The sequence below is a fragment of the Hibiscus syriacus genome, unplaced genomic scaffold (genome assembly GCF_006381635.1).
Source record: "Hibiscus syriacus cultivar Baekdansim isolate YM2019G1 unplaced genomic scaffold, ASM638163v2 tig00110198_pilon, whole genome shotgun sequence".
In the NCBI taxonomy this organism is placed as follows: Eukaryota; Viridiplantae; Streptophyta; class Magnoliopsida; order Malvales; family Malvaceae; genus Hibiscus; species Hibiscus syriacus.
Window position 1 is genome coordinate 440,930 of NW_024062623.1, and position 18,414 is coordinate 459,343.

Below are 18,414 nucleotides of genomic sequence, written 5' to 3' on the forward strand. Positions count from 1 at the left end.
AACTAATTTTACATTCTCTTATCTCTTCGTAAAGTTTCGTTCTTAAAATTTCCGAAAGCCATCTTTTCCCACTTTAAAAAAATGCAGGAACATCAACGGATCGAGATCCTTTTGTTTCTAAGGATCCACATCTTCATCACCGTCGTGTCGAGTTCAAGTCATATGTAATGTACATATCGAGTTCAAGTACTGCAATTTAATTCTTCTTGACAAAAAGACGTATCCTCATCTAAAAGTTGAATCGACGACTTTGTGTCATACTGAATTCGGTTAACCGATCAGTTCAACCAAAGTAACAAGAAACAAAAGAATGTGGGCATATGTAATGTACATGTGCTCTCATCTCTTTTAGCTTCCCTTTGTCGAGAATATAAACCAACCACATGATCATAGTTGACAGTATGACTGTGAGCTAGTTCATGCTCGTGACATTGAATGGTAGATATGCAATGACGTTGAACGCTTAGTTCTAGGTGCAACGTCTACAGCTTTGGTGTCATTGTCCTGGAGCTCTTAACCAGAAGGAAACCGATTAAACTAAGCGAAGACTTGGTGAAGCATTGTGCTGATGGTAGACTAAATGGACAATACCCTCCCAAAGCACTAGCAAAGGTGTGTTGAATTTGATAGAGATAAGGAAGCTTTGCTTCAAAGCATTGGTCTTTAATGATATTTGTTTTGCCGACAACAGTCGGCTGTTGTCGCTGCGTTGTGCGTTCAATATGAAGCCAATCTTCAACCTAGTATGAGCATTATAGTGAAAGCTCCTCAGCCTCTTTTGAACACGAGTTGCCCCCAACTTCCCGCGCCCACCGTGAAAGGCAAGTTTATGATGAAAGACGATCTACGGCGTCAAGAATAGTTGAAGTCTGAATCTATAGGGAATTTCATAGTAATTCATAAGTGCAGGCCAAAAAGTGGTTTTAACATATTGCCCGTCTGCATTTTTACATTGGATCTTCCTTTCATCCCAAAGAATAAGATTGTGAAGTGTTGCAGACTGGACAAGTTTGGAAACTGTGGTGTCGCTATCATTTGAGCTGAAACCATGTGTAAGATGCTGATGCCACCCGACGTCGTCGTGCTGGGCGCACTTTATTTTTGCCGATTACAATGCCAAAATCGACATTACCTGCCCCTTAAGCTATTCACCCAAGGATCAAAAGCCGACAGATTCACTACAAACATCAGCTAAGCCTTTTCGACTCATCATTTGCAGATGATGTCAGTCCAACATGGTTGTAATTTTCGGCTTCAATTATTGCCATCTCAGGGCAGTATACATTACACATTGCTTTTCATTTTTCTTCATCCAAGTAACAACAATTCATAATTTCGAACGAAAACACCTAATCCTAATAACGGGGGCAAAATTATGTAGAATCCATATAGACCTGTACAGAAAATCCAGTGGCAATGACCTTTTAAGACACAAACTAATCTTCTCTACAATCTAGAAGATGATAGGTAATTCAAAGCTCCACAAAAGAAAGAAAAATCCCTCAGTTTCCTACAAGTGCTGGAAATCTCAACTATAGTGCCATCTGAAGGCATCGGAATAGAAACAAATGTAGCGGTGGTGGTTTCCCTTGTACTCGGCTTCTAAAACCCATTTTCTCCCTGAGTCAAGGGGTGATCGTGCATTCTGCTCTCCAACCTCGAATCTGGATCATCACTCCGATTGGCATCAGAGTTTTTCCTGTTATCAGTATCCGAATTAACTGATTGATTCCTTCTGCGTCTTCTATCCTGAAATTTTCGTCCATGATTCGTATCAGGAAAAAGTCAAGCTTTAGTTACAACTGCAAACTAGACATTTTCCTATAAGACTGATTTATCTAAAAGCAAACTAGCCGGGTACTAAAAATGCAACTTCCACAATTTGCTTCGGTATACAGCTAAGTGACAGCGCTAAGCAATTTCGATGAACTGATTAAAGTATCAGAATCAAACCTCTCGAGGAATAGGATACTCCTCCGCTTCAAGCATGCGAGCAACCTGACTCATCTTTGGTCTTTTTTCGGCATCAGGATCAACACATCTCAAAGCAGTCAAAAGGGCCCGTTTAAGAGCACTAGTTGATGGTTTAGTCTCAATGTTAGGGTCAACTACTTCCTCTGAACATCTGAGTTGAACCATCATCTTTAACCACTCAACCATATTTACCTGAGATTTTACAGTACAATTGGTCATGTAAAAAAAACACCATACCAACAATTTTTGAAGCCTACGCTGATAAAGAAGTGTCATTAAGTACCTCAGGCTGAGGGCGACCATAATCTACTGGGTATCTTCCGGTAATTGCTTCTAAGATCACAACACCAAAGCTATAAACATCACTCTTCTCATTCAGGAGGCCTGAGTTAGCATATTCTGGGGCAACATAACTGTAAGACCATGCAAACAAGAGACAAAGATGACATTAATCGAAGACTTCCTTTAGCTTCTCGAATGATATAGCTTCTTACTCGGAGTAAAAACAAAAAAAAAAGTGAAAAACAATGCTAAAACAAAAATGGAGAATGAATGATCTAGTAACAGTTGTCGTAAAGGAAGGGCATTATTCTCACCCAAAGGTACCCATAACCCTTGTTGTGATATAACTTTTCCCATCACCTAGCAATTTGGCCAGACCAAAATCAGATATCTTCGCATCAAAGTTGTCATCGATCAGTATATTACTTGATTTTATGTCTCTATGCACGACTTTTGGTTCGATAGCCTCATGAAGATATGCCAGTCTGCAACATTCAGTTTGGATAACAATTAAGGTTAAAACCAAGGTAAGCATTACCAACCGAGATTTTAGTAAAAGGAAGACTTACGCCTTGGCAGTGCCAAGAAGAATCTTTATACGAGCCTCCCAGGTGAGATATCCCTTGTGAGACATATCTCCTCGGAGCCATTGCTCTAAATTGCCGTTATTGACATATTCATAAACCAACAACCTGGATGTTATAACAGAACATTTACAAAAAAACAGTAAATATCTCTGCTCTTTCTATTCCACGTATTAAAATAACAATAACACAGTACCTTTGCGTGCCCTCAATGCAGTAGCCAAGAAGTCGAACTAGATTTTTATGCCGCACATGACCAATTGCTTCAACTTCCACCCGGAAATCCTTGTCAGCTTGTCCTCTAAAGAAAACATAGAATCATTATCAGTCAACTCTAACAACCTAAGGACAGCATAACACGAACAAAAGGATTATTCTTCCAAATAAATAAGCTTCGCTGCAACATACGTATTGTTAAGAAGTTTTTTGACAGCTACAGGGGTCCCGTTAATCAGATTGCCTCTATAAACTACTCCATATCCACCATCACCGATAATATTATCCTTTGAAAAACGGTTAGTTGCAAGGTGTAGGTCTCTCAGAGTGAACCAATGACCCCATCCTATACCTGAATTTTCAGGCAGGCCAGACAACGGTGAAGGAGCAGTCAACGGATGTGAAGAACGTTTGTATGCAGATACCGCCCAGTGCCTCCCTCTTCTCCTTGTTGAGACCCTTTAACATCGTCCTCCATATGATTAAAAGAACCCGACTGGCAGCTATCATTTCCATTATCGACATTAAACAAAACCTTCTCCGAATCTCTGTCACTGAATTTCTCATCAACGGTATTCAGACCACCATTATTTGCCGAAGCTTGATCAACTCTTATCTCTTTAATTTCCTCCGACATGCAAGGCGCTTGGCTTAGAGGAAGCATGACATTTGCCCTTTTGGACTTCTTCCGAAAACTAAGCCATAGGGATATGCTAAGGATAACTAAAAACACCACTCCTAAGCCAATTACAATAAGAACCCACAATTGCAGACCGATGTACACTTTTGACAGTGTTTTGTTCAGATCAGAGGCCATTCTTCACCCAACACCAAGATGCCTGAAACATGTTCAACTAAAACAACTTAAAAGCCACAACCTACATCTAATAATCAAACATGTTTTGCGTTTATTCAATATACCAACCAAATCATTTTCACAGTAAAAAAATGCAGAATGAAAGCAAAAATAGGAAGATAAATGAGAAAGAAAGTGCTAAGAAAACAGATCTTGAACCACAATCAAATTTCCAGAAAATAAGATAGAAGGAAAGCAAAGGGTTTTGCTTTAAATCAAAGTCCACCGACTACCAACAAACCTTAATACAAAATAAACAAACCATCACATTTCCAACACACAGCCTGCATTTGACAAATCATCACACATAACACCGAAACCGGATATCATGTTTTCGAACAGACAAAAAAAGATAACAAATTCAGGCAATATTTGACAAAAATCAATCTAAAAAATGAAAAGGAGCAGAATTTTGGGGTGTGGGTGTTTATAAAGATGAAAGGGGTAAAACCCAGAGGAAAGAATATTGAGAGGAGAGAAAGGGGTGATGAACTAACAGAAAAGAAGGGATTTTTGTAGGGTTTCTATGTGAGAAATGGGTAATATTGACTTGGTTGTAGGAAGAAGAAGATGTGGAGTTGTCAGAGGTAGGTGATGAGGAAAGACATGCTTGCATTAACAGTGAAATGGAAGCAACTTACACAACAAAACAACTGGAAGCCTTTTTCTTCTTTGCTGTTTCTTCACTTTCCCTTTTTCATTGTCACAAAACACTGGAAAAGAATATCTAAATTGAGCCACATATAAATCTAAAACTTCTCCCAGAATAAACTCTTACAATTTTTCTTTTTTAAAAAAAGACTTGTGGGGTTTTTTTTTTAAAAAAAATATCATTTTTCATTGTTCTTTATGTAAATTTAGTTATTCAAGGTGGTACCTTTTACATAAAAAATTCATTGGTTAACTAAAAAGAGAGAGAGAGAGAGGGAGAGGGAGAGGGAGAGGGAAAGAGAAACTTGATGCTTTTTCCTTATGACCATATATTTAAATCCTTGATATTTTGTGGTTTGAAGATGTTAATTTTACAGTGTTTTTGAAGTAAAGGTGAAACTTTTATGTATTAGATTTGCATGCAATAGTCAAAGAAACAGACTGGACGCCAATACCACTAGGCTTTTGATTGACCTAAACCTTTGCTTTAGCTTCAAAATGATTAAACTAATTTAAGATTGGATTAATGTCACGAATGCCTCATGTTTTCTTAATATAATCTTAATATAATGTTTATATTTTTAACTTTATAACGAGATTTTAATATATATATATATATATATATATATATATATATATATATATATATATTTTTGGTGTTCTACTCTATCTTTTAAAATTAATCGTGTTAAATGACAACATGACGCGATCACGTGATACTCTATTATATTATTTAAAAATAAATATTTCATTGAGTTGAGTTGAATTAAGTAAAAAAATATGAGTTAATTAAGTTAATGAGTTCTATTTTGTAACTTAAACTTTATTTAATTTTGTTAATTGAGTCGAGTTTATGAAATATGAGTAGAATTGAGTTTTTCAAGTTTTTGTTTAATTTTAACTTTAAATAATTATAATGTTTTGGTACTATTTATATCTGGATACGATATAAACATATATATATTCGTATATTTTCATATGCAATATACATATATTATGCAGAGTTTAGAGACTCGATTTAAACTTAAAAAATCAATCCATTAATTACTAAAGATTGAGTTATTTTAGTTATTTGAGTCATGCTTTATAACACGAATTGAATTTAAATTTTTTTGAGTCAAATCGAGTCCAATTTATAAAAAAATTCGTTGAATGAAGTTGCTGGAACTTTTATTTAAATTCAAACTTAAAATTTTCATAACACGAATCTCCCACCCAATGGCTGAGCCACAACTTGATGAGAGTGATCACATACATACCTACCTAAAATCTGAATTTTCTTTGATTAATTTCTTATTTTACTGCTGATACACACCCTAAAATTTTATTTGTGTCAAATCAATTTAAATTTTTATATTATTAATATATATGTACATATTTAAAAATATTTCTGAATTTATTATTATTCTCAACTGTCTTTCTCGATCCATCCTTGACTGTTGGCATCACAACCGCCGTCGAGGGACTATATTCATATTCATGGCATATATAAAATGGGCGATGGTATGTGTGTATGTATGATTGATGAATCAAGCATAATCACCACAAACACAAAGATAGCAAGTAGGGAAAAGAGGGTTTGAGGTTTACAAAGTTTGCACAAACATTCATTTCGAGTAAAAATCATAGATTCGATGGACAGATGAGATAGTCGTTTTTTTATGAAATTTTAAAATTATCATGTATTTTATTTTTTATGTATTTTTTATTAAAATTCTATTTTCGTCCTCTTAAAATTTTATAAATTTATATTTTTTTAAAAATTTTCAAAATTTATACCCTCAACATAAAATATTCAATCTGTCTTACTTGTGAAAACCAAATAAAAGGTCAGGTTAAACGATGGCTTAATCAGTTGAATTAGTAAGATAAAATTTTAAAAAAAATGTAAATCATTTAAAATTAAAATTGGGTCAAAACATGAGTTCAATCGTCATAATACTAGTGGCTCGAATAGTTTAATCGAATAGTAAATTAATAATTTGGTCGATTCAATATGGGTTATTTTTTTTTCTTCAAAATATTGTATTATTAAAGAGATAGATTATTTAACCTTTTTTTTCTATTTTAATTTATTAGAATCTAATTATATCATTTTCGAAAATTAAGAAGTCAGAATATTTTTGTTGGTAATTGAACCGATTATTCTATACATATCCATTTTCATATTTTGAATTCACATGTGTGCCATTTCCACCTTACAAAAATTTGAAGGATAAAATAATTATTATATTATTTTAAAATACCTTTAATCATTCAAACTTTAAAATTTATAAAATTATTATTAAACTTATTGAATGTTATAAAATATTTTTTAAACTTATTAAATTATATTATTATTTTTAACTTATAATAATTATTTTTAACCATTTGATAAATTTAGTTATTATTTTATAATTTTTAAAATTTTAATAACCAAAAAGATTATTTAACATAGTTTAATGATCGATTGTATACTTTATCCAAGTCTAAAAGCGAAAGGAAAATGAGTATTCATTGCTGAGCTCTGAGAGAGTGAGAGGATTCCAGCGAAGATGAAGAAACACTGATTATCATGTTAAGATTTATATGGTCAAATTATGTTTTTGTCCTTCAACTATGATCAAATTTTTAATTTAGTAAATGTACTTTAATTTGATATATTTTAATTATTTTAATTTTATAATATCATTACTTTAGTCTAAATAATTTACGGTTACCTATTTTTAGTTAAAATGTGAACATTATATATATTTTTTTCTTTCTAGCAACCCTTCCAACACACATTATCCTAATGAATATGGGTTGTTTTCAAGAAAAAAAAATAATACCATCATTTTGATTGAAATATATAACAATAGTAATTACTTAAACTGATTAGTGACATTATAAATAGAGAAAATTAGTGTACATTATATTACAATGTGAAACTCATCAGATCACGAGTAGAATGAAAAAAATATTTTATCAAATCATTAATTGATATTAATTCAGAATTTAAACACAGAAAATACCCTTTTTCTTTATAAAAAAAATTACAAATTGTCCACATGAAGGCAACAACAAGTCAAGGAAACTCTAGAGGGCACATAATTTTTTTTGTTGACCTCCCGGTTCTCAAGGTCCGACTTGGGTCGCACTCCTGGTTTTGGTGGGCGAGTCTCCCAACTATAATTTTCTACATATACAAAGACTCGAACTCGAGACTTGCTTAAGCGTTAAAACAACAACAAAAACAACATTTTTTATTAGTTTTAAAACAAGTGTGTTAAATGGGGGGAGATTCATAATCTTTATTAGCGTTGAAAGATTCAAGGAGTTTTAGATGATCAAGTTGGCATTCGACCTACCTTAGCTACTTGCTTGCAGACCGGAACACTTGATTTATTTAAAGACTTCATAAGGATGGTAGTCAATGATTTAATAAAATTGAGGGTCTGAAATATTAATTAAGGAGGAATCTAATATTAGGGTGGGTACTTGATCAAGTATAGCGAAAGAATTCGAGTTAATTAAGCTTATGAATATCGTTTTATCATTCAAACTTTATTTAAAAAATTTCAAGTTGAATTTATAGAATTATAGTCGAACTAAATATATTTTTTAAAATTTAAATGTAATCATTTACAATGTTATGATAATGATTGATTATAATTTAAGTGACTCTAACTGTATATGATATACATTTTTTTCACATTCATTTTCACGTGTAAGCAAGATTTATAATATTTAATAAATCAAATCTAGAACTAAAATTAGTATAATATTTTAAAAAAAAAAGTTCCGAGGATAAAATACTTTAATAAACTCTAACCTGTGTTTAAGAATCATCAGCTAATGCAAGCATATGTTTGACTGATGTGGCATATTACTTCGATCCATAATGGTTTAGTTTAAATTATTACATTTAAAGGGTATGGTTGAATGCGGATCGGATGAACGTGTCACGTCACTTAAAAATGTTAAGATACAACACTTGAACAATATCTCTCTTCCAAAGACACGAACAATTATGTGGAATTCACTTCAGAGATGGCTTCTTAATTTCTGGCCCTACAAGCAATCTTCAAAGTTAAATCTTTCAAATGATTCAACAGCCCCTCCCACCAAATTTACACAAGACAACAAACATCACCAACAACCGGATATGCACATCTCAGCCAAGAATCGATTATATAAAATACAAACGTGAAAAAAACATTAGACCCCTCACACAAACTTTCCGATACTCCCCACTCTAATGTATTCAAAGCATAAGCAGAACCAACCACTCACTTATCGGAAATGATCACCTTTTACTGCGGGTCCCTTAGGTATAACAATCTCCTTGAAGGTGCTGGAGGCGCCAATCCTGGAATGTCTCTGATATCCTTGTTGTTCGGATTCACAATCTGAAATTTCCACATTGCAATCAGAAAACGGGAATTTTGCACAGTACAAAGCCAATCATTGTTAATAACGCATCTGAATCTATCTCTAAGGGTGTGTAAACTTTTCGACAGCAAAAGCAATGGTAAGCAAAGACCTTTTTTCATCTAAATCACTTCATTTAAAGCGGTATTGGAGTCGAATCACGAGAATGATTGCTAGGTACTTCTCAAAAGCACTTTCAATTGCAACAATGCTTAACAAGCCTTAATGTACTTAAAAGAACACAATTACTAAGTGGCTTGTTTGCTGCAAGTATTTAATCGTAACTAGTAGTGATAAACATTTGTCACACTCAACATTTCCATCTTGTCATAATATCGGAAACAATATGATAGAGCAGTTCAACATGTTTAGGGAAAACGACCCTGGTGGCCAAGTCCTCTCAAATTTTCTTTACAGAAACTTAATTTTAAAAATATACACCAAAACATAACTCACTTTTCCACTGTAATAAGTCAGAAAGTTTAACAGGCTACCAAAATGAAATCAATAAGGAAAAAGAATACCTTCACAACTATGATGGCTATAACACCACATACGATAAGAAAAAGAAATAGCATGATGCATTTATCAGTGGCCACCTGCGGGAAGAAGAAATTTAAAATGGCATAGAAAAAATAGTCAAATTGAACCAAGGTTGCATCTAGAGTGATAAAAACAACTAACCTGCCTACCGATCTCCTTTACCAGCTGTGATGCCTTCTTAATAGAAAACTGGATAGTATCCAGCTCATTTACAATACGGCCCATTTGATCAGTCTGCATAACTTTCTATCAGTATATGCATGCAACACAACAGCTTAAAGAAAAATAATAATAAAAGACCGGTTAATCTGACTTACTTGGCCTTTTAGAGTAGTGGCAGTTTGTGTTCCCACTTCAATTGTTTGTTCAACAACCTGTGAATCTAAAAATTAAGAAAAGAGAAAAAGATGGCAACAACTAAGCTGAGGGCCGCACTAGGGAACAAAAAGCTGTTTCTGTTTTACCTTTTTGTGCGTTCAATGGCCTGATCAGTCTCATCCATTGTCTTCATCCCATGATCAACAAGCTCTTGGTTTGACATTGCTGCGGAGAAAGTCAAGCTGTAGTAAGATGGTTTAGGGTTAAAAAACAGGTAACTTCTATTCTGAGATTCTTTTGTTATGAGTTCATAATTTTCAGTCAAGATCATGGATTCGACTGAGTTTCCTGTGGCATCCAAAGCTGTGAATTCTTAGTAGCCTTGTTTCCAAACTTTCAAACATTCTAAGAAGACTTCACACCCCAGTCTCTACGCAATATTTGAATAAAAATGCATATAGCATGAAAAAATCCAAAATCAACGAAATCACTAAAATCATATTTGATACGAGATTCTGGGGTATTAGAATGTATTTACACATATCAAATTAAAAGAAAAACCAATAAAAACATACCCACTGTTTTCATAACTCTTGTCTTTGATCCCAAATACATGTTCTAAATAAATCAAAACACAATAGAGATTTAAAAAAACGTATGATCTTACATGACGCCACTTTAACATTTTCATCGGCTGTAGGTTCACTGACTCCAGCTCCCATATCAAAGAGTTCAATTTTCTTGTTACCAAGGGTATTCATGTATCTGCAGTTACACACATAAAGACATGAAAACTACAGGGAAAAAAGGGCAGGCTCATTGGATATTATGGGCTGAATTATACTACTCAAAAATTGGTTGCAACCTACATTAGGAAGGCCAAGTTTCAGACTTGGCTAAACCCCAAACTTCACAACTCAACTGACATACTGTAAAAACTAAAATCCCCACTGTTCCCTTTACAATAGGCAAACTTACGTTTTCCTCAATGCTACATACGAATTCAGTTCTTTTATCTGCAAAAGGAAAACACAAAGATTAAAAAGCATATTAGTGGATATAATTCCAGAATAAACCAATATGACTACCCATTTATCTCCCTCCACCAAGGGAGATTTCATTTCGTCAATTAAACCCTCTTACAATGTAACAAACATTTGATTGTTCCCAGGATACTAGAACACTCAATCATGTGTACGCTTTTTATGCCAATAGCAAGGAAATTTGAGGTTCAAAAACGAACTTACCATTGACTGCTTCTCATCATTGAGTTGCTTGTTCACTTCAGCAGGATTTTTCCTTTCATCATCTTTAATTTCACGATCAAACTCCTTGATTAATCTGCAAACAATTCATCGAAGTTAGGAATTGAAATAAAAAAAAGGTAAAAATGAGAAGAAATCAAATATCTCACATACTAAAATACGGCATACCTTTTACATTCCCTCATCTTGCCAGTAAGCTCTTCCAGCTGTTTGCTTTGCCTATTTGAATCTTTCATCTTATCGAGCCTTTGAAACCCATTTCTGAAAAGCATTGCATCATAGTTAAAAAAAACAGTTATCAGATTTAGAAGTTTGAAGGACAACTCAAAACAACAAAGTTGAAACCTAGTCCAAACAAGAATACTGAAGTAAAAAAACTTGTATGTTAAGAAAAGAGTTGTGATTGCAGATTACAACACAAGCCTAAATCATTTGAGTAGTAAACAAGTCGAAGAGGACATACGACAGAGCACGGAAAAGATCGCGGATTTCGCCATGGATCTGCTCCAACTGAGGACTCATCTGCAACTCCGTGGTGGCCATGAAGTCAGCCGATTCTTCAATTTCGGTTTCCCAAAAGTATATATGTTCTCCTCATTCAAATCCCAACAGTACAAAATTCCAAAGAACAACCCTAACCACTACTCTCAGACAGAGATTTTTTTCCTTCCTTTTTTTTCCCCAAAAATAAACTAGAAATAGAAAGGGAAAGAAAAATTCCGAAAGATAATGAATTTCAAATTTGAAGGGTTACAGAGAAAGAAGGAGAAAACAAAAGTTAGGAGCAAAGCAACAAAGCCTGCAATGGAATGAAATGGTAACAGATGAGAGAGAAAGACAGAGAATCGCTGTCGTTCTGTGTGTCTTTTATTATTACTATTTTTATTATTATTATATGTACTATATTGTATTAAATCTTTAAATACATTAGTATTATTTGTTAATCAAATATCAATTTAAAAATATATATATTTGCTAGTGATTTGAAAGAGCATGCTGGAAACATATTCAAAGATAAAACTAATGAAATAATATATATATTACTTGTACTTATTGAATATTTTCTTATAAATATACTTTTGGCTAAAAGGATAAATGATGTCCTTAAACTTTTGAAAATAAAATGAATTAAGCTCTAAATCTTTTTTTACATCTAATTGAATCCTCAAATCAAAAGATTAAAATTTTAAATAAAGAAATCGAACCAATTAAATCATTTGAGCAATTTGACTATTTAACCTTAATAGTTTTTTTTTTTTGATATTGTTGTCACAAGACACACTGTGATTTTGTCACATGCAATCTATATGCTTTTAGAAAATTTATTAAAATTATAATATAACTTTAAAAGTTTAATAATAAATAATAATTTTTAAAAATATGATTTGACACTAACACCAACTAATAACAAATTATCGACTTTAATCATCAATACTAATCAAGTGGATGAATTGATGAAATTTAAAGTATAAGATCTTAAATAGATGAAAAAATCATAATTTAATTACTTCTTATCTTTCACAAGTTTGAGAGTTTTTAACACCCTTAAACTTATATTTTATATAAAATATTTTCTTTAGGTGTAATAAATTTAATTATTAAAATAGGTAACTACAAATAAATAAAAAGAAAGTTCAATATAATGCATACGCATTATGGTATATGCATATATGTTTTTAATATAAATACATTAGTAGCTGGGTATAACAAGATATATATATATATATATTATTAAAAGTAATAAATAAACACCTACGCTGCTAATAATAATAATAATAATGTTATTATAGAATAGTAGGCATAATACCCCACCAACTTTTGTTTCCTATGAGACCACTGGCTGCCGTTAAACAAATCATCAATAATACTCCAATGCAAAATGCCAAATTGTCTATGTACTGTATTTATATATATATGACCGATTTAGTTTCATCAAATAATACAATTTGATTTGACATATAATGACGTAACATATACATTTCAATATTTCGTATAAACAGATAAATTTTTTTGCATATTTAAAAAATAATAATAATATTTGTTAAATTGTAAGAAAATGATAAAGGTATATTATATCATATTACCATCTGTGAAGAAATTAAAAAATTGACAGGATTCAACTCCAAAAACAGGAAGACAAATCTAAGGAGGTCTGAGCTGGTTGGAAAATACAATAAATATACCTATGAATAATAAACTATAATAATTCTGACTGCCAAATTTTGGTTGGAATGTGCTGTCATAGACTTCAACATCCAACAACAATCATGCCTAATAGATTACTCCATCATATTTTCAGTTATAACCCAACCAAAACAAATAAAAAGCCAATGAAAATTTACCGATTGAGTTTAGTTCGGTTGGTATTGTCCTTGACACAATACACAAGAAGACGTAAGAACGAACATGCATAAACGGTTAATATCTTCCGATTTACGAGTGGAGAGGGGTCTGGATAATATAAAAATTGTATCAAATTGTTCAAAACAGAAAACAATACTAAACTGCAAACACTTGTTCTCTAATGGCAGAAACTGTTGGTAACTAGTAAACTAGATTCCTCAGAACCCCTAGGCATTTTTGTCTAAATAGGCTCACCACTATCAATCAAAACGCTAAAATATCTAGAATCAAGAATTAATAACGGGGTATATCCCAACGAGGACCATAGTTTTTAACCTGAATAAAGCCATTGATATTACCTTAAAACAACTCCACCGTTCAACTTGTTTCTTGGGACATTTGGCACATAAAATTCCCTTCTAGTAATAGGGTCAAAATTTCAAGACAGCATATAGCATGGAAAAAGTTAATGCCTTCGCTGCTTCGCCCGCTTGTACGTCTGACGTCCTTTTATCTTCCATTTCTCATTACCGGTTGGTCGATTACGTTCTTCAATCTCCCGAACCTTACGCTTCCTGTAAGAAGTTTGACAGACAATGATCAACAGTGTGCAAAAGCATTATTGCCCAAAGGAATAATGAAATTAATAAATTGATGATATTCTCCTTCTGATTGCAGATTATCCCACATACTAGCAATTCACCCATTATGAGTTGTGAGTTGTGACAGACTGACAGTGTGTATTGTTATTTTTTTTCTTTCAGCAACAGGGGAATCGGATAGAGTTTTCTGGGCCACACTCTTATTTGATCATTGAACTAGGTATTATATAACGTTATACCGTATTTAAGTGGAAATAAATGACTTGAACTTATCAAAACAATATTTAACCTGTATTGCCTAACAGCTGGATCAGAAAGCAGCTCATCTGCAAGGGTTGCCTTCTTCTCACTCTTTGTCATTCTACCTGAGTAGTAATCTGTCACGGATTCTACCACAGTTCCAACCTGCTTGCATGTCAAGAGAGAAATATTTCAGATCAGCCAATTAGGATGAACATAAAAAAATAAAAAAGTAAAATAAATATGCACTATACTATGGTAGTGAACTTGCCTGGAAGTACTTGGGCAGTGCTTTGGATTTTGAATCCTTTTTATAATGTCTCTTGGGATCAATGGCCCCCCTCAACTGCAACACAAACAAACACAAGTAGCCAATGTCAAGAATTGGGTCCATGGGAAGGTATGAACATGTAAATCTTCAAAAAATAAACTCCTAGGTAAAAAACGTTATAGTGATGTCAAATTCAAACTAAAAAATTAAAACAATTATCTTGATAGGCTCACTAGTTCCGAACATGAATTGAAGATATGAAAAGAAGAAGAAGATATAGTTGACAAAAATTCCTAAAACAATAAACACCTAGGAAAATCATTCTAGTGAAGTTAAATTAAAAGTGGAATCTTATTAATTATCTTGATAGGCTCGATAGTTTCAAACATGAATTGAAGATATGCCAACAAGCGATAATGATACATCTAAAAAGCACGTTCTCAGAAAGATAGATTGACAAAATTCCTAAAGCAATAAACCACTAAGAAAAACATAGTAGTGAAGTCAAATTCTAACTAAAAATCAACTCAATCATCTTTACATTAAACCTTAAACCCTAATCCTCATTAGTTTCAAACATGAATTGAATATATGACAATGATGATCGAATATGATGCAACATATAAAAAGAAGATTCTCAAAAAATACAATTGACAAAAATGCATTAAACAAAAGGGGATGCACAGGGCAGCGCACCTTGAGTAATTGAAGATCTTTCTTCAACTCCGGGGTGAGGGTTGGGGCAGGCATATCAAACCTGTTGAAGTAAGAATTGTGAGATACATGTGGCGAGGAAAGGGGAGTTAATAAAGAAAAAGGTGGGAAACATGAAGAATACCAGGCGGAGCCAGCGGTGTCTTTGACTTGCGTTCTGAGCAATTTATTAACCTTTGAAGGATCATTAGGTGGTACAAAGAGGCCATCGACGAGTTGGTTGTTAGGTTTCCAAAGGGAAGTGCTTTCGGGTTCATTCTGGGATTTAGAAACAGTCCCAGAACCAGAACCAGAAATAGAGGAGTTTGTAGATGGAAAAGTCAAACCAGGAAGCTTGGGCTCCCATTTCAGACCAATCACCGCCTTGCTTTCTGGCATTTGTATCGCTGTGGCTAAAAGTAGAAGAAATTAGAATTGACGAAACAAAGCAATGTTTGCAGGGTTTCAATAACGCCGTCCGCCACCGCTGATAGCGGCGGATTCCGGCCAATAAATAACAGTGCAACGGAAAATAGTGGTGATAGGCTGATAGCTGCCCGCTATTTCCGCTAAACCGATAGCTTTTTAAGAAAATTCAGGCAGTGGGACATGAAACAGAAAATCAAATAAAACGGAGTGAAGCAGATGCAGAGATTATATAACTCAAAATCTCTCTCGTGACTCAAGTATAAATCAATCTTCAAATTATATTTAGGGTTTACCTTGTTTAATTTCCTCCTTTGTGAAGAGAGGGCTTGTTTTGGCGGCGGGATGTGTGAAGAGAGTTGATAGTGGTTCGGAAATTTGAAGGAAATTTTTACAAGAATTTTTTTTATATAATTTTATATGAATAAAAATAGGCTTATTTAATGAACAATTGTGAAAAATAAATTAAGAAAATGATATAGAAGAAAAATTATTTAAAGAATTAAGATACTATTTATAGTGTTTGATTCTTCATACATAATTTTATTAAAATCATTATTTGTTAGGATGAAAAAAAATGGATGAAATATACCAATGATCTTTCGACTGTAGAATACTATTTTCTTAAGTTTATCGACTATTAAAAGTTATAAAATAGTCACCAAACTATTGAGAGTTGCTTTGTTGAGTCACTTGACTATTAAAAGTTACAAAATGTTAACTCGACTATTAAAAGTTACAAAATGTTAACTCGACTATTAAAAGTTACAAAATGTTAACTCGACTATTAATTATATTCTAAACTCATCTTTTTTCGTTAAAAACTTTAACGATTGTTTGAGCTAGATGTTAACATGCTGACTGAGATATGATAGTCATTTGTTATGCAATTAGATTTTATCATATCTCAGTCAACATGTTAATGTCCAGCTCATATTGTTTTCAAATTTTTAACGAAAAATAATGAGTTTTGAACATAATAAATAGTTGGGTGACCATTTTGTAACTTCTTATAATCGATGGACTCAATAAAGCAACTTCCTATGATCGAAGATCATTTGTTATGAGATTAGATTTTATCATATCTCAGTCAACACGTTAATGTACAGTTTAGATTTTTTTAATTTTTTTAACGAAAAATAATGAGTTTTGAACCTAATAAATAGTTGAGTGATCATTTTGTAACTTCTTATAATCGATTGACTCAACAAAACAACTTCCTATGATCGAAAATCATTTTATGATTTTTAATAATCAGAAGACTCAACAAAATAGATCAATATAGTAGAGGAACCATTTGTATATTTGATGAAAAAAGGAATTATAAAAATCGTCAATAATTATTGACGGTTTCATCGATATCGTATGCGTCTATTAATGACTTCCATGACATACTTTTCTCACTCAATTAAAAATAATAAATTAATTTAAAAATAAAAATCATGTAAGAATTAAATTAAACAAAAAATTATTTTATTTAAAAAGAATATGATTGTGTTGAAGATACATATTAGAAAACGATAAGTGTGAGGACTTTAACTTTAGTCACCCAATGATATTTAAATATTTTGTAATATATCAGAATTAGTATATTTTTATAAAATATATTCATAATTTATGTTATAATTGATTTATTTGTATTTGGCTTAATAATATTTGAGTCCCTTAAATTTTTGAAGAAAAAAATATGGTTCCTAAACTTATTTTAGACTTAATTAAGAAATAAGTGCACAAATTATACTTTTTATTCACTTTAGGTGCTTAAAATATTTTCACTCAAGGTAAGTGTCTAATGTTTTTTATATTATCGCTTTAATTTCTAGTCCGTCACGACCATTAGAAAAATTATTCAAACACTCAAAACGTGACATGTCACATTTATAAAATTTTGAAAATTTTATTTAAAAAATCAAAATTATTAGAGCAAAAAATACTTTAAGACCTAAAGTGAATAAAGTGTATAGTTTAGACACTTACCTTTAGTTAAATATTTTTTACATCCAATGTGATCATTAAACAAAAAAAATCAATTTGATAATTTGTTCAATGGAAAGTGACATCGACAATTACGATGTTGACGTAATGATTCACAATGCTAATGTCAAAACACAATACACAATATTACCGTGACAATCCAATGATGACATGAATGAAGGACTTACAAGTCATGATAAATCATTAATTATCTAAAACTAAATTTTAAAAATACATTTTTAATGTTTTTAGTTTTTTTTAATAAATCTAAAATGAATACAAAGTAGTATTTGTTTAAAAACTTATATCCCTGCATTCGTAATACTCGAATCTAGCACCTCAAACAATAACAACAAATCGCTTAATCACTAAGATTGTTTGATTCGTAAAAACATGACACTATGAATCTCCCCCGCATGCTCTTGGGTAAACTCTATTCAGAAGATTCAACAGTCAAACGAAGTCTATAAAATAACCTTTGTAACTTTTTTTTCTCCTTTCTCAATGCACTCCCACAAACAATTTTTAGCTTTAGAAAATCTTCAAGCATTCAAAATCAATACAATTGTTGGCACATGGAGTCTAGAACAAATTCATTTATCTTCTCTTCAAGAAGAGAGGGAGGGAACAAGATTAGCACAGCTGGATCATATTCACAGCTCAGGTAGAGAAATAATGAAGGATTTATGTGAAAGACCAAATTATCTGCATGCACTAATATTTTCCTTCCTCACTTCTGCTACCACTTTGTCCCGAAGAAATAGTTTGAACCTTGAACACGACA

At 32.4% G+C, this 18,414-nt stretch overlaps 2 protein-coding genes and 1 pseudogene across 4 annotated transcripts; all 3 read right to left on the reverse strand.

Moving 5' to 3' along the window:
• Positions 1-1,253: 1,253 nt before the first annotated feature.
• On the reverse strand, positions 1,254-4,095 carry LOC120218496 (annotated as a pseudogene).
• Positions 4,096-8,462: 4,367 nt separating this feature from the next.
• On the reverse strand, positions 8,463-11,883 carry LOC120218497 (novel plant SNARE 13-like). 2 transcript variants are annotated; one of them, XM_039215410.1, is made up of 11 exons: positions 11,545-11,883; positions 11,250-11,342; positions 11,064-11,157; positions 10,795-10,832; positions 10,484-10,581; positions 9,964-10,041; positions 9,816-9,874; positions 9,640-9,732; positions 9,480-9,554; positions 8,835-8,933; positions 8,463-8,595 (listed from the first exon to the last, which is right to left on the reverse strand). In XM_039215410.1, the coding sequence occupies exons 1-10, from the start codon at positions 11,622-11,624 to the stop codon at positions 8,838-8,840; spliced, it is 804 nt and encodes a 267-aa protein (XP_039071341.1). In that variant the 5' UTR covers positions 11,625-11,883; the 3' UTR covers positions 8,463-8,595; positions 8,835-8,837. The 2 variants fall into 2 exon arrangements, with proteins under 2 accessions (XP_039071341.1, XP_039071340.1); XM_039215409.1 differs by having other exon boundaries at positions 8,463-8,933.
• Positions 11,884-13,752: 1,869 nt separating this feature from the next.
• Positions 13,753-16,019, reverse strand: LOC120218498 (rRNA-processing protein fcf2-like). 2 transcript variants are annotated; one of them, XM_039215411.1, is made up of 6 exons: positions 15,953-16,019; positions 15,376-15,637; positions 15,234-15,294; positions 14,538-14,612; positions 14,316-14,431; positions 13,753-13,999 (listed from the first exon to the last, which is right to left on the reverse strand). In XM_039215411.1, exons 2-6 carry the CDS (start codon positions 15,627-15,629, stop codon positions 13,891-13,893), a joined length of 615 nt encoding a protein of 204 aa, XP_039071342.1. In that variant the 5' UTR covers positions 15,630-15,637; positions 15,953-16,019; the 3' UTR covers positions 13,753-13,890. The 2 variants fall into 2 exon arrangements, with proteins under 2 accessions (XP_039071342.1, XP_039071343.1); XM_039215412.1 differs by having other exon boundaries at positions 15,376-15,643.
• Between the last annotated feature and the right edge of the window lie 2,395 nt (positions 16,020-18,414).

Bases quoted from the DNA above. Each gene is read 5' to 3' on its own strand.
- LOC120218497 (XM_039215410.1), bottom strand. From the start codon at position 11,624: ATGGCCACCACGGAGTTGCAGATGAGTCCTCAGTTGGAGCAGATCCAT. The intron at 11,158-11,249 runs GTATGCCGTATT...AATTGTTTGCAG, and splicing joins AAGATGAGGGAATGTAAAAG to ATTAATCAAGGAGTTTGATC. The intron at 8,934-9,479 runs GTATTCTTTTTC...TGGAAATTTCAG, and splicing joins TAGCCATCATAGTTGTGAAG to ATTGTGAATCCGAACAACAA.
- LOC120218498 (XM_039215411.1), bottom strand. From the start codon at position 15,629: ATGCCAGAAAGCAAGGCGGTGATTGGTCTGAAATGGGAGCCCAAGCTT. The intron at 15,295-15,375 runs GTATTCTTCATG...TTACTTCAACAG, and splicing joins GACACCGCTGGCTCCGCCTG to GTTTGATATGCCTGCCCCAA. The intron at 14,613-15,233 runs GTGCGCTGCCCT...TTTGTGTTGCAG, and splicing joins AAGATCTTCAATTACTCAAG to TTGAGGGGGGCCATTGATCC.